Source organism: Nannospalax galili, unplaced genomic scaffold (genome assembly GCF_000622305.1).
Source record: "Nannospalax galili isolate Female #2095 unplaced genomic scaffold, S.galili_v1.0 scaffold281, whole genome shotgun sequence".
Lineage (NCBI taxonomy): Eukaryota > Metazoa > Chordata > Mammalia > Rodentia > Spalacidae > Nannospalax > Nannospalax galili.
In genome coordinates this window covers 3529039-3553744 of record NW_008349068.1, presented here as the reverse complement: position 1 = coordinate 3553744, position 24706 = coordinate 3529039, and the positions used below count along the sequence as shown (strand labels likewise).

The 24706-nt window shown below is 39.2% G+C and overlaps 1 protein-coding gene across 2 annotated transcripts in view; it reads left to right on the top strand.

The window, feature by feature from the left end:
• Positions 1-24706, top strand: part of Ndufs1 (NADH:ubiquinone oxidoreductase core subunit S1) — a 49600-nt gene that overhangs the window by 17409 nt on the left and 7485 nt on the right. For both annotated transcript variants that reach the window (XM_029569915.1, XM_008846177.3), the window contains 10 exons: positions 1503-1584; positions 1674-1804; positions 2464-2649; positions 5569-5703; positions 11096-11210; positions 12049-12194; positions 13506-13634; positions 17065-17194; positions 18952-19112; positions 22081-22235. In XM_029569915.1, the coding sequence (XP_029425775.1) occupies positions 1503-1584; positions 1674-1804; positions 2464-2649; positions 5569-5703; positions 11096-11210; positions 12049-12194; positions 13506-13634; positions 17065-17194; positions 18952-19112; positions 22081-22235 (1370 nt within the window). The remainder of the gene's footprint in view (positions 1-1502; positions 1585-1673; positions 1805-2463; positions 2650-5568; positions 5704-11095; positions 11211-12048; positions 12195-13505; positions 13635-17064; positions 17195-18951; positions 19113-22080; positions 22236-24706) is intronic.

The following is a 24706-nucleotide window of genomic DNA, read 5'->3' as shown; positions in this document are numbered from 1 at the left end:
GCCCACAGCAGGTTTTGATAATTCTATATTGTTGAAAGTTATAATTTTTTTAATGATGATTTATTTTTATTTGTACAAGTGTTTCAATTGCTAGTATGTTTGCTTGTATATGTGTAGTGCCTGCAAAGGCTAGAAGAGGGCAGCAGAGCTGCCATGTGGGTGTTGTGAATTGAAGCCAGATCCTCTGAAAGAATAGCAAGTGCTCTTAACCTCTCAGTCATCTCTCTAGCCCCAAAAGCCATAAATTTAAAAACTGTGCATGAGCAGGGTACAGTGGTATATACCTTTAATCCCAGTACTCAGGAAGTAGAGGCAGTTGGATCTCTGTGAAATTGAGACCAGCATGGTCTATAGAGTGAGTTCCAGGCCACTTGGGACTACGGGTAGATCCTGTTGTTCAGGGTAGTACATGCCTACCATCTCAGCACTTGGGAGGTTGAGACAAGAAAATCAAGTGTTCAGGGCCAGTCTTGAGCTATATAGCAAAATCCTGTCTCCAAAATAAAACTAAAAAGAAAACAAAAGCTGATGATGGCATGTGCCAGTAATCCTAGCACTTGGAAGGTACAGTCAGGAGGATCAGAAATGCAAGGTCATCCTTAGTTACATAGTGAGTTGGAAGCCAGCTCAAAATGAATGAATGAACGAATCAATGAATAAATAAGTAAATAAATAAATACAAGTAAACAATCCTCGAAAGTCGTAATTTCCTAGGGTCTGTAGTATTTTATTTAGACTCTTAACGTTTACAAATTGTGGAGCCTGGTATGGTGGAAGACACCTGGAATCCTAGCAGAGGCAGGCAGATCTCTGAGTTTGAGGCTGACCTGGTTTACGTAGCAAGTTCTAGGTCACGTCAGCCAGGACTTTTTTTTTTTTGTCTTATTGAGACAGGTCTCCCTGTAGCCCCAGATGGCCTAGAACTCACTATGCAGACCAGGTGGGCCTTGAATTCACAGAGATCCACTTGCCTCTGCTTCCCAAGTGCTGAGATTAAAGGAGTGCGCCACTACACCTGGCTCACCCAGGGCTTTTTTAAAAAAATTATTATTGTTAAATTTTGATATGTATGAGTATATTGCCTGTATGTAGGTAGGTGCACCTGTGTCATACAGTGCCCTTGAAGGTCAGAAGAGGGCATTGGATCCCTGGAACTGAAGTTACAGACAATTGTTAGCCGCCATGTGGGTACTGGGAATCAAACCCAGGTCCTCTGCAGGAATGGCCAGTGCTCTTAACCATTGAACCATGTCTCCAGCCCCAACAGAAAACATTTTCAAAATATGTATTTAATGCTATCTGAAGGACAGTATGTTGGCATATCTAAATGTAAAATTAATGCTAATGTATAAGAAAATATATGTTAAGATTATTTATGAGTCTGACACGTTGCCCACTATGCTAAGGAGGCAGATCTATGAAGGTTATTTAAATAACTTCTGGTAAACCAGTTGTGAGTGGTAGCTTTTTATGTCGCTTTATATATTTACTTTTTCATGCAGAGAAGGTGTGATGGAATTCTTATTAGCAAATCACCCTTTGGACTGTCCTATTTGTGACCAGGGAGGTGAATGTGATCTTCAGGTATCTAGTATATTTCTAAAAGTCTTTTTGATTGACTCATTTTAATTTCATTAGCAGCATTAGATTGACTGTCTCATAATCTACTTAAGGACCAGTCCATGATGTTTGGAAGTGACAGGAGCCGATTTCTAGAGGGGAAACGTGCTGTAGAAGACAAGAACATTGGGCCATTGGTAAAGACCATCATGACTAGATGCATACAGTGTACCCGGTGCATCAGGTAATGTGTTTCTCTCTTCTGGAATGTTGCATATTTACTTAACATTCACAAACTTTTGTAGAATAACAATACTTTTGTTTAGTGGGAGAAGGTTGGGTTTATGTTTGCTTAAATATTTTTCCCATAAGCTGATAAATACCGATTTCAGTTGGACTTAAAAATTTTAAATCTAGGTACTGGAGAGATGGCTCAGTAGTTATGAACACTGACTATTCTTGCAGAAGACCCGGGTTCGAATCCCAGCACCCACATGGCAGCTAACAACTGTCCGTAACTCTAGTCACAAGGGATCTGACAGCCTCTTCTGTCCTCTGAGGGCACTGCACAACATGGGTGCACTTACTTACATGCAGGCATAATACTTGTACACATAAAATAAAAATAATAAATAAAATATAAAAAATAGATAAAAATTAAAATCTATGTAATCATTGATAAGTTACTGAACTGTATACATATGATTTATACAATTTTCTGTTTATGTGTTATATTAAAGGCAAACGTTTATTGAATTATTTTTTATTTGGGGACTATGCTTATTAAAAATATACTAGTGCCTTTTTAGTATTTTAAATAAATCATTCTCTTTGTGATTATGAATAGACAAGGATATAATTTTGCTGGACTCAACAGTTTGATGACAAATTATTATCTTCTAGGTTTGCAAGTGAGATTGCTGGAGTAGATGATTTGGGAACAACAGGCAGAGGGAATGAGATGCAAGTTGGCACATACATTGAAAAAATGTTCATGTCTGAATTGTCTGGGAACATCATTGACATCTGCCCTGTAGGTGCCCTAACCTCTAAGCCTTATGCCTTTACTGCCCGACCCTGGGAAACCAGGTATTCATCTTTAAATTTTTGACCAACTTGGTTTTTTGGTTGTTGTTTTCTTAATTAATATAATTTATGTGTGTGTGTCTTTTTGTGTGAATATGTGTGCAAATGTGTGTGCAGGTGCCCATGCATGTGAGTGCAAGTTTGTGTGGAGGCCAGAGGACAACCTCTGGAGTCATCTGCAGGAATACTGTCCACCTCCTTTGAGACAGGGTCTCTCTTTGGCCTGGAATCCACCAATTAGTCTAGCTTGGCTGGCCACTGAACTTGAGGATTTTCTCTTCTGCCTCCCCAGCACTGGGATTATAAGCATGTGCTACCACACCCAGATTTTTACATGAGTTCTGTAAATAGAGCACAGATCCTTATAAAGTAAATGCTTTACAGACTGAGCCATGCCCCTAGCCCTGTTTATTTGTTTTAAAATTTTACTATTTAGTATGTGTCTGCATGCCACTGTGCACTTGTGAAGGTGACAGTTCTTGCCTCCTGTCTTGTTGTGACAGGGTCTTTCTTGTTTATCTGCTGTGCTGCGTACACTGGAGTAGCTGTCCTGCAAGTTTCTGGCCAGTCCTCTTCCCTCTGGTTTCCATTCCATTTATAGGATGCTGGAATTAGAGATGCACACCCCTTCATCTGCTTCTTTATATGGGTTCTAAGATTGAACTCAGGTCATCAGGTTTGCTTAGCAAGCACTCTTAACCTGCTGAGATTTCTTCCCAGCCCTGTTTTTTCATTTAAATTCACTATTTTTCATAAAATGTTCCATGTCATTTTCTTCCTAAATTGTAATTGTTTTTGGCCTGCTAAGTTTTTATTTGTTTGCTTTAACTAACATTTTGTGTGTGTGCATGAGGAGGTCACATGTGGATGTCAGGTTGTCTTCTTCAGTTTCTTGCTGCCTTATTTTTTGAGATGCCATTGCTTACTGAACCTGGAACTCACTGATTCAGCTAGACTCCCTGGCCAGTCCACCCTGGGGATCCTCCTGTCTCCACCTGCCTAGCACTGGGATTACAGATGTGTGCTGCCATGCTCAGCTTTTTATTTATCCTCCCGAGGATCTGAACTCAGGATCTTATGTTTGTGCAGCAAGTCCTTTACTGACTGAGGAATCTACCCAGCTCTGTAAAAATGCTTCATTGGAAGATAAGTAGTTAGATTGAAGGAGAAACCTGTACAAATTAATTGTAGTTTCTTTTTTTTTTTTTTTTTTTTTTTAAGATTTTTTTTTTTTGACAGGGTCGCCCTGTAGCCCCAGCTGTCCTGGAACTCACTATGTAGACCAGGCTGGCCTTGAACTCACAGAGATCTGCCTGCCTCTGCCTCCCAAGTGCCTAGATTAAAGGCATGCACCGCCACACTCAGCCCTTGAAGATTAATCTTTAAAATTCCTATTTACCTATGTGTATATTATTATTTGTGTGTATATATGTGCTGTGTGTGTGATGGCCTCAGGAAGCCAGATGAGGGTGTCATCCTCTGCAAGAACAGCATGTGCTCATTTTTCTTTTTGAGACAGGGTCTCCCTGTAGCCCCAGCTGGCCTGGAACTCACTATGTAGACCAGGCTGGCCTTGAACTTACAGAGATCCACCTGCCTCTGCCTCCCAGTGCTGGGACTAAAAGCATGCACCACCACCCCCAGCATAAGAACAGCAAGTGCTCTTAACTACTGAACCATTTCTCCAGCCCCACAAAGTAGTTTTTGTTTGTTTGTTTGTTTGTTTTTGTTTTTATTTTATTTGTATGAGTGTTCTGCCTGCATGAATATAAGTGCACCTGTGTAATGTAATGCCAGATTCCCTGGAAATAGAGTTTTGGGACAGTTGTGGGGAACTGAATCCATGTCCTCTGCAAGAGCAACTACTGCTGTTAACCAGAGAGCCATTTCTCATGGGTGTTCTAAGAGAAAATTTTGAGTTTTCAACAAGTTTTTTGTTTTGGTTTGGTTTGGTTTTTTTTGACAGAGTCTCACTCACTCACTATGTAACCCCAACTGACCCGGAGTTCACTGTGTAGACCATCCCAGGCTGGCCTTGATCTTATAGAGATCTCCCTGCCTCTGCCTCCCCAAGTGATGGGACTAAAGGTGTGCATCACTATGCCCAGCACAAAGTAGTTTTTTATGCATTAAAGCTTCTCACATTGGTGTGCAAATGACTAAATGATACTTAGGAGTTCCTTTTTTTTCTTTATCTCAATTTTGTTCAGCTTTGATTTGCTTTCTGGTGTAGTTGATTTGTTGATGTCTTTAACCACCCACGACCAAGAATTAGTTGTGTCTCCTTCAAATTGGCCTGTCGAATAATATGTTTGAGATATGGGGGTACTTTTTTATAATTGCTATTTTTCTGAGTTCTATTTTTATCAATTTAGAAAGGGAGGTGAAGTATGATGGTACATATCTGTAATCCTAACACCTGGGAAGAGGCAGGAGGATCAGAAGTAAAAGGTCATTTTAAAAAAAAAAAAACATTTTATTTGGATCTCTGTGAGTTCGAGGCCAGCCTGGTCTCCATAGCGAATCCAGGCCAGCTGGGGCTATAGGGAGACCCTGTCTCAAAAAGACCCCCCCCAAAAAAAACATTTTATTTACTATTTTTATTTTATCTGCTTGTATGTAAGTGAACCCATAGCATACAAAGCCCACAGAAGTCAGAAGAGGGTGTTGGATCCCCTGGAGCTGGAGTTATGGACTGTTGCTAGCTGCCATTTTGGTACTAGGAATTGAACCCAGGTCTTAACCACTGAGCCATCTCTCCAGCTCCTCAAGGTCATTTGTTACATAGTGGATTTGAGGCCAACCTGGGCTACATGAGATTCTGTCTCAAAATACCGAAAAAAAAAAAAAAATAGTTTTGGGGCAGGTAACTAAGTAACAGAAACTCAGATGGGCATGCTAAATATGTGTTTATCTTCTCAGAAAGACAGAATCCATTGATGTAATGGATGCAGTTGGAAGTAACATTGTGGTTAGCACAAGAACTGGAGAGGTGATGAGGATTTTGCCACGAATGCATGAAGATATTAACGAAGAATGGATCTCTGACAAAACCAGGTATTGGCTGTTTTAATTTTTACAGTTGATATAAAAGCTTTTGTGGTAGATTTTCTTTTTTTTTTTTAAACTTTTAACTACCCCCTTTTTACACATTTCTCCATTAGTAACACCTGTCTCCTACTATTCTCTCTTGGGTTCCTTCTTTCCCTTTATCTCCCTGGTTCCCCTCCATTTTCCTGGTTCCTGCAGTTACATCAGGATATGCACTCATAAGGATTTGATGCTGGGATCCACAAATGAGGGAGAACATACATCTTTTGTTTTTCTGAGTCTGTGTTACTTCACTTAGTATAACAGTTTCTAGATCTATCCATTTACCTACAAATTTTATTATTTCATCTGTCTTTACTACTGAGTAGAACTCCATTGTGTAAATGTATCACATTTTTGTTAACCACTCGTCAGTTGAGGGGCACATAGGTTGCTTCCATCTCTTAGCTATTGTGAAAAGAACAGCAATAAACATGGTTGTACAATTATCTCTGCCATAGGATGAATCCTTTGGGTATATGCCAAGGAGTGGTATAACCAGGTCATATAGTAGGTTCATTTTTAGATTTTTTGGCGGGGAGGGGATCTTTTTGAGACGGTGTCTCCCTGTAGCTCCAGCTGGACTGGAACTCGCTAAGTAGACTAGGCTGGCCTTGAACTCACAGAGATCTGCCTGTCTTAGCCTCCCAGTGCTGGGACTAAAGGTCTATACCACCACGCCCAGCCGTTTTTAGATTTTTAAGAGTTCTTCACACTGCTTTCCATAAGGTTGCATGAGTTTGCAATCCCACCAGCAGTGGATGAGCGTTCCCCTTTCTCTACATATTTACCAGCATTTGATACCACTTGCTCTCTTGAGCTTAACCAGTCTGACTAGGGTAAGATGAAATCTTAAGGTGATTTTAATTTGCATTTCCCTAATTACTAACAATGTTCAACACTTTTAAAGATGTTTCTTAGCCATCTTTATTTCTTCTTTTGAGAACTCATTTGTTTTCTTGATTCTTTGTTTTTTGAGTTCTTTGTATATTTTGGATGTTAAACCTCTGTCAGATGTGTCACTGGTGAAGATTTTTTCTCACTTTGTGTTTTCGCTTCCCTTTCTTTATTGTTTCTTTTGCTGTACAGAAGCTTTTTAGTTTAATGAGATCCCATTTGTTGATTCTTGACCTAATTCCTGAGCAGCTGGTGTCCGATTTAGAAAGTCCTTTCCTACACCTGTGTCTTTTAGGTTATTGCCAATGTTTTCTCCTAAGAGTTTCAGAGTTTTGAGTTTCACATTGAGGTTTTTGATCCATTTGGAGTTGACTTTTGTGCAAGGTGAAAGATAAGGGTCTAGTTTCATTCTTCTACAGGTAGAGATCCAGTTTTGCCAGCACCATTTGTTGAAGATGCTGTCTTTCCTCCATTGCGTGTTCTTGGCACCTTTGTCAAATATCAGGTGGCTGAAATTGCATGTACTCAGGTTTGGATCTTCAGTGATGTTCCATTGATCTATGTGTCTGTTTTTGTACCAGTACCATGCTGTTTTTATGACTATAGCTCTGTAGTATAGTTTGAGATCTGATATAGTAATCCCCCCAGTGTTGCTTTTTGTGCTCAAGGTTGCTTTGGCTATCCAGGGTCTTTTGTGCTTCCATAATCATTTGAAGATGTTTTTTTCTAAGTCTGTGAAGTATGTCATGTGAATTTTGATTGGGATTGCATTGAATCTATGTATTGCTTTTGGTTAAGATGGTCATTTTCACAATATTAATTCTTCCAATCCATGAGCATGGGAGTCCTTCTGGTGTCTTTCTCAATCTTTCTTTAAAGATTAAAAATTTTTGTTGTAGAGATTTTTAATGTTTTTGGTTAGGTTTATTCTGAGGAAAAAAATTTTTTGAGGCTATTGTGAATGGGAGGGTTTTCCTGTACTCTCTTTCTGATTGCTTGTTATTGGTGTATAGAAAGGCTACTGATTTTTGTAGATTAATTTTGTAACCTGCCACTTTACTGAATGTGTCAATCAGTTCTGGGAATTTTCTGGTGGAATTTTTGGGATCTCTTAGGTATATCATCTGCCAAAAGGGATAGTTTGACCTCTTCTTTTCCAATTAATGCTCCTTTAATTTCCTTCTGTTTTCTTATTGCTCTAGCCAAAGTTTTAAGCACTATGTTGAAAAGGAGTGGAGATAGTGGACATCCTTGTCTGGTTCCTGATTTTAATGGGAATGCTTCCAGTTTTTCTCCATTTAGAATGATGTTGGCTGTGGGTTTGTTGTATATAGCTTTAATTATGTTGAGGAATGTTCCCTCCAGTCCAATTTCCTTTAGAGCTGTTTTCATGAATCCATGCTGAATTTTGTCAAAGGCCTTTTCTGCATCTATTGTGATGACCATGTGATTTTTGTCACTGAGTCCATTTATATGATTTATGATGCTTATTGACTTGCAAATTTTGAACCATTCCAGCATCTCTGGAATAAGGCCTGCTTGATCATGGTGGATGATCTTTTTGATGTGTGTCTGTATGCAAGTATTTTGTTGAGATGTTTGCATTAAGGATATGGGTCTGTAGTTTTCTTTTTTGGTTGTGTCTTCACCTAGTTTGGGTATTAAAGCCATGCTGGCTTCATAGAATGGATTTGGAAGTTCTCCCTGTACTTCTATCTTTTTGAATAATTTAAATAGTATTGGTTGCAGGTCTTCTTTAAATCTGGTAGAATTCTGCTGTAAATCCATCTGGGCCTGTGCTTGTTTTAGTTGGGAGGTTTTTTTATTACTGTTTTGATTTCCTTATATGTTATAGGTCTGTTGATCTCTTCTTAATTTAGCTTTGATGGGTCCCATGATTTTAGATATCAAACTATTTTTTTAGGTTTTCAAAGTTAATATGAGTATAGGTTTTTAAAGTATTCCATTAGAATGTTCTGGATATTTGGGGTGTCTGTGATATCTCCCCTTTCATCTCTGATTTTGTTAATTTGGATTTGCTCTTTCTTTCTTTTGGTTAACTGGCCTAAGGGTCTGTCTATCTTGTTTAGCTTTTCAAATAACCAGCTTTTAGATTCATTAATTCTTTGTATTGTTTTCTTTGTTTCTATTTCATTAATTTCTGCTCTGATTTTTGTTATTTCTTCTCATCTGTTATTTCTTCTCATCTGCTGGGCTTATGTTTCACTTGCTCTTGGCTTTCCAAAGTCTTGAGTTGCAATGTTAAGTCATTCATTTATATTCGTTCTGATTTTTTTAATGTAGGCATTTAGAGCTATAAACTTCCCTCTTAGGATTGCTTTTAAAGTATCCTAGAAGTTTTATTGTCCTTTTTGCTTAATTCCAGGAATACTTTTCTTTCTTTCTTAATTTCTCCTTTGACCCACTCATCATTCAGGAGTGTGTTGTTTAATCTCTATGAGTTCATATAGTTACTAGGGCTTCTTCCATTGTTGATTTTAAGCTTTATTGTGTTGTGGTCTAATAGAATGGAATTATTTCAATTTTTTTGTATTTGTTGAAGTTTTTTTTGTGCCTCGGTATGTGGTCAGTTTTTGAGAAAATTCCATGGGTGCTGAGTAGAAAGTGTATTCTTTGGTGCTTGGGTGGAACATTCAGTAGATGTCTATTAGGTCCAGTTGATGTATGGTATTGTTTAATTCAGATGGCTCCCTGTTTATTCTTTGTCCGGTTAACCTGTCTAATGGAGACAATGGGGTATTGAAGTTCCCTACTATTACTAAGTTAGGGTTAATCTGTGTCTTCAAGTCCTGTAGTGTTGTTTTTAATGAATTTGGGTGCGCTAGATCAGAATGAAGTGACCCTTTTTATCTCTTCTGATTGCTTTTACTTTAAAGTCCTTTCTGTCAGATATTAGAATTGCAACCCCTGCTTGTTTCAAAGTGTGAGTTGCGTGTAATTGTCTCTTCTTTTCCATCCTTTTACCTTAAGGTAGTGTTGTCTTTGAAGGTGAGATGGGTTTCTTGCAGACACAAAAGGATGAATTTTTTTCTTTTTGAGACAGGGGGTCTCCCTGTAAGCCTTAGTTGGCCTAGAACTCAGCTGGGTAGACCAGGCTGGCCTTCAGTTCACAGAGATACACCAGCCTCTGTCTCCAGAGTTCTAGGTTTAAAGGCATGTACTACCATGCTCGGCTGGATTTTGTTTCTTAATTTATTCAGTTAGCCTGTGTCTTTTGACTGGGGAGTTCAGTCCATTCGTATTTAAAGTTATTATTGGCATCATTTTGATTACTGTTTGCATTCTTTGTCTAATTTTTTGTTTCTACAGTTATATCTTCATTTAGGTTCTTTCTGTTGCACCTTGGGTATAGTTGTTCTTTTCTCCGTTCTTTGTATTGCTTCAAATATTCTTTGAAGAGCTGGTTTTGTAGACATATATTCTTTCAGCCTATTAACGGAAGATTTTTCTTTCCCTTTCAACTATAATAGACATTTTTGCTTGGTAAAGTAGTCTAGGTTAGCATCTATGGTCATTTAGAACTAGGAATACTTTGGTCCAGGCTCTTCTGGCATTCATAGTTTGTGCTGATGAGTCAGCTGTAATCCTGATGGGTTTTCCTTTATGTGTGAGTTCTTGTTTTTCTTTTGTAGCTTTCAGTATTCTCTCTTTCATCTGTACAGCTAGTGTTTTTATTATGATATGTTGTGGGGAGTTTCTTTTCTGGTCTTGTCTATTTGGTGTTTTGTGTGCTTCTTGTATTTGCATGGGGATGTCTTTCCTTAATTTTGGGAAATTCTCTGCTACAAAACTGTTTAAAATCTGGTTAGTACCGTTAACCTGAAATTCTTCTTCCTCTATGCCTATGATGCGTAGATTTCGTCTTTTCATGTTGTCCCACATCTGCATATTCTATTCCTGTGGGGGGGGGGTTATTTAATTTTTCATAATCTTTGTTTACACAGTCCAGTTCTTCAACTGTCACATAATTCCTGCATATTCCATTCTTGTGATTTCTTAAATTTTTCATAATCTTTGTTTACACAGTCCAGTTCTTCAACTTTATCATCCAGTGTTGATATTCTGTTTTCCATTTCATTCATTCTATTGGTGGGGCTTTCTCCTGTTATTTCAAATTGGCTTGTTGAGTTTTTCACTTCCTCAAACATGCTAGGCAAGTGCTTTACCACTAGCTGTATCCCCAGCCATCCTTCTTCACTTTTTATTTTGAGATAGGTTCTCCTTAAATTCCCCAGGCTGACTCAGAGCTTTCAATCTTTCTGCCTCAGCCTCCCAAGTAGCTGAGATTTTAGGCTTGTGCCACCATGCTTAGCTTAGGTATTCATTATTTTGTACTTTAGCTAATCTTCTATTTGAATAACATTTATTACAGGCTTTAAATTTGAAAATTATAGTTGCTCCTTAGTAAGATTCTATAAATTATATGATTTCTTTTGTCTAGATTTGCTTATGATGGATTAAAACGTCAGAGACTTACTGAGCCAATGGTCAGAAATGAAAAAGGGCTTTTAATATATACCTCCTGGGAAGATGCACTCTCTCAAGTTGCTGGAATGGTAAATAATTGAAATATAGAACAAATAGTGTGCAGATTCCAATGAAACAGCTACGAAGGGGTTGGGGTGGCCAGGACATTTGTCTCTTCCTTTCTTACCAAGATTATAGTTCGTTTTAGAGAGCCATATCCCAAATACTCAGTGCTAGACTATAACCCATAGTGATCCCTACCTCCCACCCTGCAGTACTGGAGAAAGATGCCTAATTATCCTATGCTACTGATAGCAGAGAGACTGCATAAGGGAGGGAGGCCTAACCAAAACTACCATATCAAGATGCCTTCCTAGAGAATTCTTGGAACAAAGCCTGGGAATGAATGTGAGCTTGCCAGAGGAAAAGTGGAGGGGGCCTGGGTATATCTCACTTGTACTGAATGTGCTTAGCATTTGCAAAGCCTTCAGTTTAATTCCCAGGACCAAATAGAGAGTAAAAGGTTTTGATCAAAGGAAAAAAGCCTGGAGGGAATGGCAGACACTTGAAGAGAGGTTGCATTTAAGGTAACTCCACTCCACAAATTTTCACTCTCCAGATCTTATTTTGAAACTCCTCTCAAATATGAAACAACTAGCTTCCTGCCAAGCTAATGTTACTACCTGAGCCCCACATCCATTGCTCCCTTCCACTCTTAAATGAATTAGTAATCAGTGTAAAACTTTTTAGTCAGATGTTCATTACTTTTTTTGGTACTTGAGAGCCAGGTGTGGTGACGCACGCCTGTAGTCCCAGCACTTGGGAGGCAGAGGCAGGCGGATCTTGAAAATGACTTGTCTTATTTTCTGAACAGCTGTGGTCTTTGCTGACTGTAGGTTTCTTAATGATACCTTTTGTTCATTCTAGTTGCAGAGTTTTCAAGGCAAGGATGTAGCAGCCATTGCAGGTGGCTTAGTGGATGCTGAAGCCCTAGTGTCTCTGAAAGATTTGCTTAATAAAGTGGACTCTGACACTTTGTGCACTGAAGAGATCTTCCCCACCGAAGGAGCAGGGTGAGAAACATGAAGCTGGGGTCTAGGTTTCTTTTGGTCTTTTGGAGACAGCTGACCTGGAACTCATGATGTAAACCATGCTGGCCTCAATCTCACAGAGATCCGCTAGCCTCTGCCTCCTGAGTGCTGTGTACCCCACCACACTGAGCTGTTTTTTGTTTTGTTTTGTTTTGTTTTATTTTTAAACCATCAAATAATGAGTTTATTTGGACTCTAAAATAAATATCACAAGCACCTTTCCACTGAGTGACTTCATGGGTCGTGGCCAGCATAGAACTTGGATAGGAAATCCTTTGGCCTTAGTGTTTCTGTTTCATGGAAGAACCCCATAACACATGTCCACTACTTCCACACTTAAATGGTTTCTTCCAGCTCCATCTTTCTCTTAATGACCAGAAGATCAACCACTCTGGGGTCTGTCACACGGGCATTCTTTATAAAAATTTCTTGGACTTTATCTCATCCCTGTTTCACTGTGATATCCAGATAGAATAAGTGCACAGTGCTCAGCACCTCCTGATAACAGGCGCGGTAGAGTCCGCTGGCAGCCATCCTGCCAAGGAAACCAAGCTGGGATTTTTTGTGTTTTTTTTTTTAAGAGTTGCTTTAGCGCAGGTTGGCCTCAAACTGTAATTGAGGATCCTTCTTTCTCACAAGTGCTAGGATTAAAGGTGTGTGCCACCTTACTCAGCCATCATTTTTCCTTGTATTTACATAAAACCACATCTTTGTATCAGCGACTCAATTTGTGACTTGCTATGATTCTCTAACATACCAATCTATTTTCACATAGACGTCAAAGTCACAGAAGTAGAAACGGAACTGTTTGAGAAAAGGAAGATTAGCAAGAGTGAGAGGGTAGCCACGGGAAATATGATCAAAGTATATTTTATATGTGTATAAAAATGCGATTATGAATGTGGAATTACTATACATCAATTAAAAACTTTGAAAAATCAAAAGCTAAAAAATGGGGGCAAATCAGATAGATTAAGAGATACTGTAAGTTTGATCTCATTTTGACATACTCCCTGGTATAGTGGCTCACTTGGGAGGGTAAATGGAGGATTGTTCAAGTTCAGGGTCAGATGGAGCTACATAGTGAGTTCTAGTCCAGCGGGGGCTATAGAGTGAGACCTTGTCTCAAAAACAAAACAAAACTTAGACACACTTAATGAAAACCTTTGAGCGAGTACATTGGGATTGATGATGGGAGGATATTGCATGGTTCTCAGCATATATTAGTTGTAATTTGCAGGAGCTTTTGTTGTTACTGTTTTTCTTTAAGCTTGTGTCATATTGTATTTCTAGCACAGATTTACGTTCCAATTACCTTCTCAATACAACAATTGCTGGCGTGGAAGAGGCAGATATTGTCCTTCTGATTGGTACAAATCCACGTTTTGAGGCACCACTGTTTAATGCTAGAATTCGAAAGAGGTAACTAATAATCAAGGTGTAAAAATATGTGATTGCTGTATGTATGAAAGTGGTTATTTTAGGTTATTCCTAGCATGTGTTAGTTGTATTGACTCTGCAGAAAGATTCCTGACAGATCATTTCCTACCCCCATAGCTTTTTTGTTGTGTTTTTGTTTTTGTTTTTTGAGACAGGGTCTCCTGTAGCCCTAGCTGGCTTGGAACCTCTATGTAGACCAGGCTGACCTTGATCTTACAAAGATCTGCCTGCCTCTGCCTTCCAAGTGCTGGAATCAAACCACCCACATCCACTTTCATATCTTTAAAAAAAATATTTTATTTGGGGCTGGAGAGATGGCTCAGCAGTTAAGAACACTGGCTGTTCTTGCAGAAGACATTTCTTTTTCAAAACAATATTTTTTGGGGGCTAGAGAAATGCCTCAGTGGTTAACAACACTGGCTGCTCTTTACACACATCCACATAAAAAATAAATAAATAAAATATTTTATTTATAATTTTTATTTTATTTATGTGGATGCGTGTATTGCCTGCATGTATAATAGTACACCCATGTTGTACAATGCCCACAGGAGTCAGAAGAGGATGTCGGATCCCCTGGAACTGAAGTTACAGACAGTTAGCTGCCATGTGGGTGCTAGGAACCGAACCCGGGTCCTCTGTAAGAGCAGCCAGTGCTCTTAACTGCTGAGCCATCTCTCCAGACCCCAGCCCTATATCTTTTAATTAATTTTGTTGACTTTTAAATCATTTTATTATATTTATTTATTTATTTGTGTGTGTGTGTGTGTGTCTGTGCAAATACATGTGCATGCCATGACACTCAGAGGTCAGAGGACAATTTTAGAGTTGGTTTTGGGTCTTAGGGATTGAACTCAGGTCATCAAGCTTAACAGCAAGTGCCTTTTACCCACTGAGCCATCTCAGCCACCCCACCCAGCTTTTTTTTTTTTAATAAGACAAAGTATAGTTTATTAGTCCAGGCTGGCCTAACACTGTAATTTTCTTATGTTGGGCTCCTGGGTGTTGGGATTACAGGACTGCTCCATCAGGCCCATCTTTTTTTTTTTAATCTTTTTGAAACAGGGTCTCCCTATAGCCCCAGCTAGCCTGGAACTCACTATGTAGACCAGGCTGGCCTTGCACTCACAGAGATCACCTGGCTCTGCCTCCCAAGTGCTGGGACTACAGGTGTGTTCTACCATGCCTGGCTAGGCCCATCTTTTTTATTTTGAAAAATTTATATGTTTAAAAAGGTCCTGTAGTACCTGCTATTTGTATTATTTACCTAGATCAACTGAAGTTAACATTGCACCATTATTTTAGCACTCTCTGATACAGGTATGTGAATATAATTTTCTAACTCTTCTGAAAATAAGTTGTATACATTGTGCCCTTTTATCCTTAAAATACCATAGTGTGAATTTCTTGAAACCAGGTGCATTCTCTATATAAATTTAGTCTTAATGCAAGATTATTATGTAATACATACTTTATATTTAAATTTCACAAATTTTTCTGTAATTTTCTTTGTTGTTGCTTTTGAGACAGAGTCTCATGTGGCCTAGGTTGGCCTCCAAGTCACTATGTAGTCACAGAGGACCTTGAATTCCTGATCCTCTTGCCTCTACTAAGCTCTCAGATGCTGGGATTATAGCTAGGTGCTGTCAACACCTCATTCTATACTTTTTTTCTTTTTCTTTTTTTAAAATACTATTATGTATATGAACATTTTTGTCTGAATGTATGTAAATGTACAACGTGCATGCAATGCCTCTGAAGGCCAAGAGGGCGTCAGATCCTCTAGAACTAGAGTTGCCAATGATTGTTAACTTCCATGTGGGTTCTGGGAACTGAACTCAGGTCCTCAGCAAGAGCAGCTAGTGCTCTTACCCACTGAGCCATTTTTCCAGCCCCTTTTTCTTTCTTTTTGAGACAGGATCTCATGAAGTGGTTCAGGCTGACCTTGAACTTACTACGTAATTGAGGTTGAACTTCTTATTCTCCTGCCTCCCAACTTTCTGTTTGAATTACAGGCATGCGTATTTGTTTGTTTTTATATTATGTGTGGGTGTGTATCACATGCTATGGTGTATGTGTGGAGATCAGAGGATGATTTTCAGGAGTCGAGTTCTCTTTCTACTTTGTAATCTTGGGGATCCAATTCAGTTTGCCGGGCTTGGTATCAAGAGTCATAATCTGTTGAGCTGTCATCCTGCTGGCCCCTCCCTTGTTTTTACTTTTTGTTTTGTTTTGGGTTTTATTGTTTGTTTGGTGCTGGGGATTAAATTCAGTTCTTCTCCCTCTGTGCATGCTAGGCAAGCCCTCTACCAATGGAACTACATTCCCAGTCCCATCTTTTTTTTTCAAAAAAACATTTATTATTTTTATTTTATGTGTCTGTGTGTATTATGTATTGCCTGCATGTATGTAAGTGCACCCGTGTCATGCAATGCCCATGGAAGTCAGAAGAAGGTGTCAGATCCCCTGGAACTGGAGTTACAGATGGTTGTTAGCCACCATGTGAGTGCTGGGATTTGAACCTGGGTCCTCTGCCATCTGGGTCCTTGAGCCATCTCTCCAGCCCCTCAGCCCCATCTTTTATTGCAATTTTTAGAATTTTTATTTATTATTTTTATTTTATGTGTATGCATCTACTGCCTGCATGTAGGTAAGTGCACCCGTGTTGTGCAGTGCTCACGGAGGTCAGAACTGGAGTTATGGACAGTTGTTAGCTGCCATGTGGGTGCTGGGATTAGAACCTGGATCTTCTGTAAGAACAACCAGTGTTCTTAACTGCTGAGCCATCTCTCCAGCCCCCTTTTACTGCAATTTTATTTTTCCTGTTCAACATTCATTCTGGAGTCAGATATTGCAATTAATGTCTTGACATTTCAGACTCTTTTTTGTTTTTTCTGAAGCGCACAGACTATTTTGTAGAACATCTCATCAGCACATTGTTTTTTTTCTAATAATAGGGCAGCCATGTGATTTATTATTTAAACTGAGAAACAGTTGAGAGTGGAAGAGGGAATTATGTATCACCACCTCAGAAAAACCAGAATAAATGGTCACCACAGATAGTTTATTTTCATGAACTGTGTTTAAATGGGTAATTGGGAGATAATTGACCTTGCCATGTAAGCACTGCAAAATAAAAACTGCAGAGCAGTTATTCTAAGATCAAAGTTCTTGTTTATGTCTGACTTGTACTTAGCATTCCTACGTAGCAAATTAATTTGCTGAATTGCTTTGATGTGTATTTTTACAATACTCTATTTTGAAAGGTACACACTAAATCATTATATCTGTTAAGGTTAAATAGTCTGAGTGCTTTTAACATTTTGTGATTGTAAATAGAGTCAAACTTAGTATGGGTCTGACTTGGTAAACTATATCTAACTTATTTGGCTCCAAAATTCTTTTTATTCAGCTGGCTTCATAATGACTTAAAAGTGGCTCTCATAGGTAGTCCAGTGGACCTTACTTACAGATACGACCATCTTGGAGACTCTCCTAAAATTCTGCAGGACATTGCTTCGGGAAACCACCCATTCAGCCAGGTGCGCTTAACTTTTATTTTTACTCTTGTTGCTTTATTACTATCTAATTTTTTTTTTTTCGGTCTTTTTGAGACAGGGTCCCCCTGTAGTCCCAGCTGGCCTAGAACTTGCTATGTAGACCAGGCTGGCCTTGAACTCACAGAGATCCACCTGCCTCTGCCTCCCAAGTGCTGGGATCAAAGGCATGCACAATCACGCCCGGCCCAAATTTTTACTGTTTTTATAGTAACACATGAACTATAGATGTTTCACTGAGCTTCATATTTGTCGATCTTCGACAAGTCTCTGGTTTTCTATCCTTTTGAGATTTACTTCCTGTCTGATTTTGGCATTGAGAGAATTATTGTAATGTAAAGCCAAACCCTTAATGTTTTAGATATGCTGTATTGCTTTCCCTACCTCCTTCTCTGTCTAGGAGGCAGTAGGCAATAATATTTGAACATGATTTTTCCTTTCCTTTCCTTTCGTACCATGTTGTCATTGGTTGTTTTTGTTTTGAGACAGGGTCTCCCTGTAGCCACAGCTGGCCTGGAATTCAGTATTTAGATCAGGCTGGCCTCAATCTCATAGAGATCTGCCTAACTCTGCCTCAGGGAGTGCTGAGGTTAAAGGTGCATGCATGCCTGGCGTTTTTTGTTTTGTTTTGGGTTTTGTTTTGTTTTGTCTTGTTTTTTTTGAGACAGATTTTCATGTGTCCCTGGCTGGCCTAGAACTCATTACATAGACTAGACTGGCCTCAAACTTGTGATGATTCCTTTACTTCTGCTCCCAAGTGTTGGAATTCCAGGAGTGTGCCACCACACCTGAGTCTTCAGTACCATTTGAATCTCTAGGTTGTATGGGACCTGTCCACACTCACTCTGATCAAAGGATACTTGGCTAGGACTCTCTCCTTTTCCTTTTTCTTTTCTTTTCTTTTTTCTTTCCTTTTCTCCTCTGTGTCTCCCTGTCTCTCTCTTTCTCTCTTTGTTGTTATTGTTGTTTTGAGACAGGGTCTAACTGTGTAGACTGGACTGACCTTGAACTCACAGAGATCTACCTGACTCTGCCTCCTGAGTGCTGGGATTAAAGGCATGCACCACCACACCCAGCTTGACTAGGATTTTTAATCCCAATACTTATATGAAATTTGTTTTGTGTGATACTCAGCTTTTTCACAGTAGCATTGGCAAGATGTTTTATATTAAATTAACTCTGGTTGTACATATATTGTGTGTAGATAGATAGATAGATAGATAGATAGATAGATAGATAGATTTTTTTTTTTTTTTTGTCTTTTTTGAGACAGGGTCTCCCTCTAGCCCCAGCTGTCCTGGAACTCACTATGTAGACCAGGCTGGCCTTGAACTCACAGAGATCTGCCTGCCTCTGCCTCCCAAGTGCTGCGATCAAAGGTGTGTGTATGCCACCACACCCGGCTGTATTCTGTATTTTTAAGTAAATCAAAGACTCTGAGTTAGATCCAAAACTTGAAAGAACATATTGTAGATGCAAGTACAGTTAGGTATTTAGCATACTTGTTTGTTTGTTTGTTTGTTTATTTATTTATTTATGTATTTTTTATTTTATTTATTTTTTTTTACTTATTTAAGGCAGAGTATCACTGTGTTGTCCTGACTTGCCTGGAACTCACTCTGTAGACCTGGCCTGGAACTCAGAGATCTGCCTGCCTCTGCCTCCCAAGTGCTGGGATTAGAAGTATGTGTTACCATGCCCAGCTACTTGTAGTATTTTTAATTATGCTTTTTTTTAAATAGGTCTTAAAGGAAGCTAAAAAACCAATGGTGGTTTTAGGCAGTTCGGCACTCCAGAGAAATGATGGGGCAGCAATTCTTGCAGCTGTGTCTAGCATTGCACAAAAGATTCGAGTAACAAGTGGTGTTGCTGGAGATTGGAAAGTTATGAATATCCTTCATAGGTTTGTTGAGTAATTGTTTATATACTATAAAATTCAAATGATTTTGGGTGTATGTGTTCCTGACAGAATTGTCACATTTATATATACAAATAGCATTTAGAAATATCATTCCCATTGCAGATATGAAATGCAAAATATTTTCTGTATGAGAAGAATGCAAGGTAATAACAGTAAGTTTTCTGAAGGGAGTGGGTTAGGGCAATGTGGAGGGGAATAAAAATTAAACCCATTTCTTTGTATAGGGACCAAAAATTAATTTTTTTTAATTAAAAAAAAATTTTTTTTAATTTTTATATTTTTTGGTCTTTTTGAGACAGGGTCTCCCTGTAGCCCCAGCTGGCCTGGAACTCACTATGTAGACCAGGCTGGCCTTGAACTCACAGAGATCCACCTGGCTCTGCCTCTGGTGGGATTAGAGGTGTGCGCCACCACACCCAGCCAAAAATTAATTTTTTTAAAATGTGGGGCAGAGGATATGATATAGCTCAGTTATTAGAATATTTGCCTAGCATGCACAAAGCCCTGGATTTCATCCCCAGTACCACATAAAACAGGCATGGCCATGCACTCCTGTAATTGCAGCAGAGATGGAAGCAGGAAGATCAGAAGTTCAAGATCATTCTTGACTTCATCATAACTTTGAGACCAGCCTGGGATATACAAGACCCTGTCTCAAAAATAAAGCAAAATAAAAAAATAAAAAAAAAAAACAACCCTGAAATAGTGGCTGTTGAAAACAATAAGTGAATACTTAAAATCAGTTCAAAACTTGCAGCAAGTCCTCTGACTTTGATTAAAAGATAAAACATAAGCTAATGTGGACGAGAATCTGACTGAAGGTGTTTCTTTCTAAACATATAAATTATGGAAGTATATTTTAGGAAAGCTGGAAAGAGAACAAAGTGTGACATGGAAGTGGTGGTTATCTCGTGATCTGTAAATAATTCCTATTGCTATTTTAGTTTCTTTTTTTCCCGTGTAAATGTTTTTTAGTTATTTAGTTGAAATTACACTGTGACTACAATTTTGTGTACTGATTTTAACTAGTTCTCATTACCAAGTAAGAATTTTCTCCTATAGTTAGGAATTCTTTTATGAGCTTTATGTCATTTGTAATCTTTAAAATTTTTATTTATTAAGCCAGGCATGGTGGCGCATGCCTTTAATCCCAGCACTTGGGAGGCAGAGGCAGGCGGATCTTTGTGAGTTCAAGGCCAGCCTCGTCTACATAGTGAGTTCCAGGCCAGCTGGGGCTGCAGGGAGACCCTGTCTCAAAAAGACCAAAAAAAAAAATTTATGTATTTCCTATTTATTTATTTTTTAGTCAGGGCTTCCTTATAGTCCCAGTTGGCTTGGAATTCACTGTAAAGCAGGGTGATCTTGCTCTCACAGAGATCTACCTACTTCTGCCTCCCCCCAAGTGCGGGGATTAAATGTGTGCACAGGGCTTTTATTTCCTTTTTTACACATACATTGATACTGTGTGTGTGTGTGTGTGTGTGCGTGTGTGTGTGTGTGTGTGTGTGTTTTGCCTGTGTGAATGTAAGTGTACCAAGTACGTGCAGTGCACAGGCCAGAAGATGGCTCTAGATTCCCTAGAACTGAAGTTAGTCACCATGTGGATGCTGGGAGTCAAACCCCTGTTCTCTACCAGAGCAGTGAGTGTTCTTAACCACTGAACCATTTCTCGAGCCCACATTGATGTTAGTTTCTGACAACTTTTGAATAATTCAATGAGTGGCCGAGGGTGTAGTTTGTTGGTAAAGTACTTCTCTAGCCATTCGAAAGGCCATGGATTCCTACCTCTGCACCAAAACATTGAATAAACAAACAGCAGAGATAATTTTGGGTAGATTTCTAAAAGTAGAACTATTGTAGTAAACAAGGGTAAATATTTCTAAAGGTGTTTTGAATGTTTCTACCTTGTTTTAGAAGGATTGTTATTCTAGACCTTTTCTTTAAAAGATTATTTTCTACTGCTCTAAATAATAGTCATAGGGAAAAAAATCTTGACTGACATACGCTAATCTGTAAAGTAATGATTTTTCCTGAATTTTTTTGAGGGGGTGGTATTTTGAGACAGGGTATCACTTGTATCTCAGATAGCTTTGAACTTTTCTCTGTGTGTGTGTGTGTGTTTGAGTTTGAGACAGGGTCTCCTTGTAGCCCCAGCTGGCCTGGAACTCACTACGTAGACCAGGCTGGCCTTGAACTCACAGAGGTCCACCTGCCTCTGCCTCTTGAGTGCTGGGATTGAAGGTGTGCACCACCATGCCTGCCTAGCTTTGAGCTCTCTATTTTGCCCAGTAAGGTTGGTCTCAAACTTGCAGTCCTCCTGTCTCTGACTCCTGTATTCCAGAATTAGAGTTATTTCCTGCTTGAATTACTGTTTTATCAATAGTGTGTTAGTTCCTTCCTCCCTCCCTCCCTCCCTCCCTTTCAAGATAGGGTCTTATATAATCCTGACTGACTTTGAACTCCTGGTATAGCCCAGGCTGGCCTCAACTGAAGATCATCTTGATCCTCCTCTTGCCTTTGCCTCCTGAGTATTTGGATTACAGCAGTGTGCCACCATGTCTAGCCCCCTTTTGATTTTCAAAATCATGTGACTTTTCTCTAATGAGTATATTTGCCTTAATGTGTGTTTTATGTTTTGCTATGTTAAATAAGTTGAACTTAAGGCATTTAGAGCTATCTTAAAGTTTCCAGAATTATTCCATTGCATATTACCTCAGGGTGTTGGGAGATGCATTACAGTACTTGCCTAGTAGCATGCACAGGTTCACTCCCCAGTTCCACACACAAAAAGAGACTATATCCAGTGAGTAAGAAATGGTCTTTGACAGCATAGGATGTAAAAAGAAACTAGAAATTATTCCTATGCAATTACTCACATTGTTTATACTGCAAATGCTACATGTACTCTAAAATTCCATAATTGTTTTTTGTTTTTTTTTTTTAATTAAAGGATTGCAAGCCAGGTAGCTGCTTTGGACCTTGGCTATAAACCTGGGGTAGACGCAATTAGGAAGAACCCTCCCAAAGTGCTGTTTCTCCTGGGAGCAGATGGAGGTTGTATCACACGGCAGGATTTGCCAAAGGATTGTTTCATTATTTATCAAGGTAAATAGCACCCAAAGCACCAGAAACAAAAAGAATCATACATGGTATGCTTTAAAAACTATTTGTTGGGCTGGGTTGTTATGGTACACGCCTTTAGTCCCAGCACTCAGGAAGCAGAGGCAGGTGGATCTCTGTGAGTTCAAGGCCAGCTGGGGCTACAGGGAGACCCTGTCTCAAAAAGACAAAAAAAAAAAAAAAACTTTGTTGGGACTGGAGAGATGGCTCTGCAGTTAAGAGCACTGGCTGTTCTTACAGAGGACCCAGGTTTGGTTTCCAGCACCCACATGGTGGCTTAACAACCATCCACAACTCCAGTTCCTGGGGATCTGATGCCCTCTTCTGGCCTCTATGGGCAGTGCATGCATGGGTACATTCACATACAGGCAAGCAAAATACTCATATACATAAAATATAAATAAATAAAAAGAAAAACCCTATTTGTTACCTGCCTCTACCTCCCAAGTGCTAGGATTAAAGGCATGTACCACCGTGCCCAGCTTAAGTTTTTTTTTTAATGTGTATGAATGTTATGCCTGCATGTGTTATGTGCCCGTGTCCTGCAGTGCCTGCAGAGAACAGAAGAGGGCATCGGATCCCCTGGAACTGGAGTTACAGTTAGCCACCAAATGGGTGCTGGGCTTTGAACCTGGGTCTTCTGTAAGAACAGCCAGTGCTTTTAACCACTGAGCCATCTCTCCAGCCCCCCATTAAAATTTTTTTTTATTAAATTTATTTATTTATTGGGACAGGATCTCCCTATGTAGCCCTGGCTGCCCTAGAACTCACTATGTTGACCAGGCTAGCCTCAAATTCATAGAGATCCTCTTGCCTCTGGCCTGCATAGTGCTGGGATTAAAGGCACGCACTGCTACACCCTGACCCACACATAGTTTTGTGTAGTTTGGTAGTTTTTTGTTGTTGTTTTTGAGACAGGGTCTCCCCGTAGCCCTAGGTGGCCTGGAATTCACTGGCCTTGATTTCACAGAGATCCTTCTCTCTATCTGGCTAGGATTAAAGTTGTAGGCCACCACACTGTTTTTGGTTTTTTTTGGGGGGGAGGTTGTTGTTGTTGTTTGTATTTTTGAGACAGGGTCTCCCTGTAGCCCCAGCTGGCCTGGAGCTCTATGTAGACCAGGCTGGCCTCAAACTCACAGAGATCCACCTGCTTCTGCCTTCCGAGTGCTGGGATTAAAGGCTTGCACCACCATGCCCAGCAGCCCACACTGTTTTTAAAAACCCGATAGTTAAAATGTTATTGTAATTGATATTGCTAATTTCTACCTGATGTTATTTAATAACTAAGAAATAGAAGCAGCCTAGATGTTCAGTAACAAGAATGTTAAATTGTTGCTTACTCATAAAGTAGAAGGTTAAACATTAGTCGTTTAACACTAGGTTAAACAAACTTCAGCTGAGGGTGATGGTATACACTTGCAATCCCTGTACTTCAGAAGCTGAGGTAGGAGGAATGTGAGTATAAGACCAGCTAACTAGGGCAACATAGTGAGATTCTGTCTCCAAAAAAGGAAATAATTAGTATTATTCCTTAATAATATATTCTAATACAGATTAGTATATAATGTATATACTTACTAATATATATTAGTATATAATAATATTAGGGAAAAAACCTTAATAAAAACTATTTTTAAAAAGTAGGGTTTTGTTTTGTTTTTTATGAGTGTATTGCCTGCATTCATGTGAGTGCATCTGTGTTGTGCAGTGCCCACAGAGGTCAGATGAGAGTGTCTAATCCCCTGGAACTGGAGTTAATGGATTTTGTTAGTTGTCATTTGGGTGCTGGGAATCAAAACTGGGTCCTTAGCAAGAGCAGCTAGTGCTCTTAACCATGGAGCCCTCTCTCCAGCCCATAAACTGTAAATTTTAAGCAATCACTTGGATTCTGTATTGTAGGACATTTAGTGAGTTACATACTGTTGTTGCTTATGGTACTAACAAAGGGTCTTGTGGGTGTGCATGCTAGGCAAGTACTCTTCACTCAGCTAGGTTTTTGAGAGAAGAGTCTTGATGTATAGCCCAGGCTGGCCTTGAACTTGTGAGCTTCCTGTTTTGCTTTCCTGATGCTGGGCTTATAGATGTGCACCACCACACCTAGCTTAATTAAATTACATTAAATGTGAACTTCATTAAAAGGCCAAGAAATATTAAGTAAGTTACATCTGATGTAACACTCCAGCTTTTTTATATTTGATTGATATTTTTGAACTCCCATTTGCTAATGTAGTGGTTTCTCCAAAATAAATGGAGCATTGTATATTTTTAGATAATTAACAGAAAGTATATAAGCTTCCACTTGATTTTATTTATGAACATCATAAACCTATAATAGACATTTTAAAAAATATTTTATTTTTTTAATGTGTATTTGTGCACTCATGTCGTGGAATGCCGGCAGAGGACAGAAGAGGCTGTTGGATCCCCTGGAACTGGAGTTATGGACAGTTGTTAGC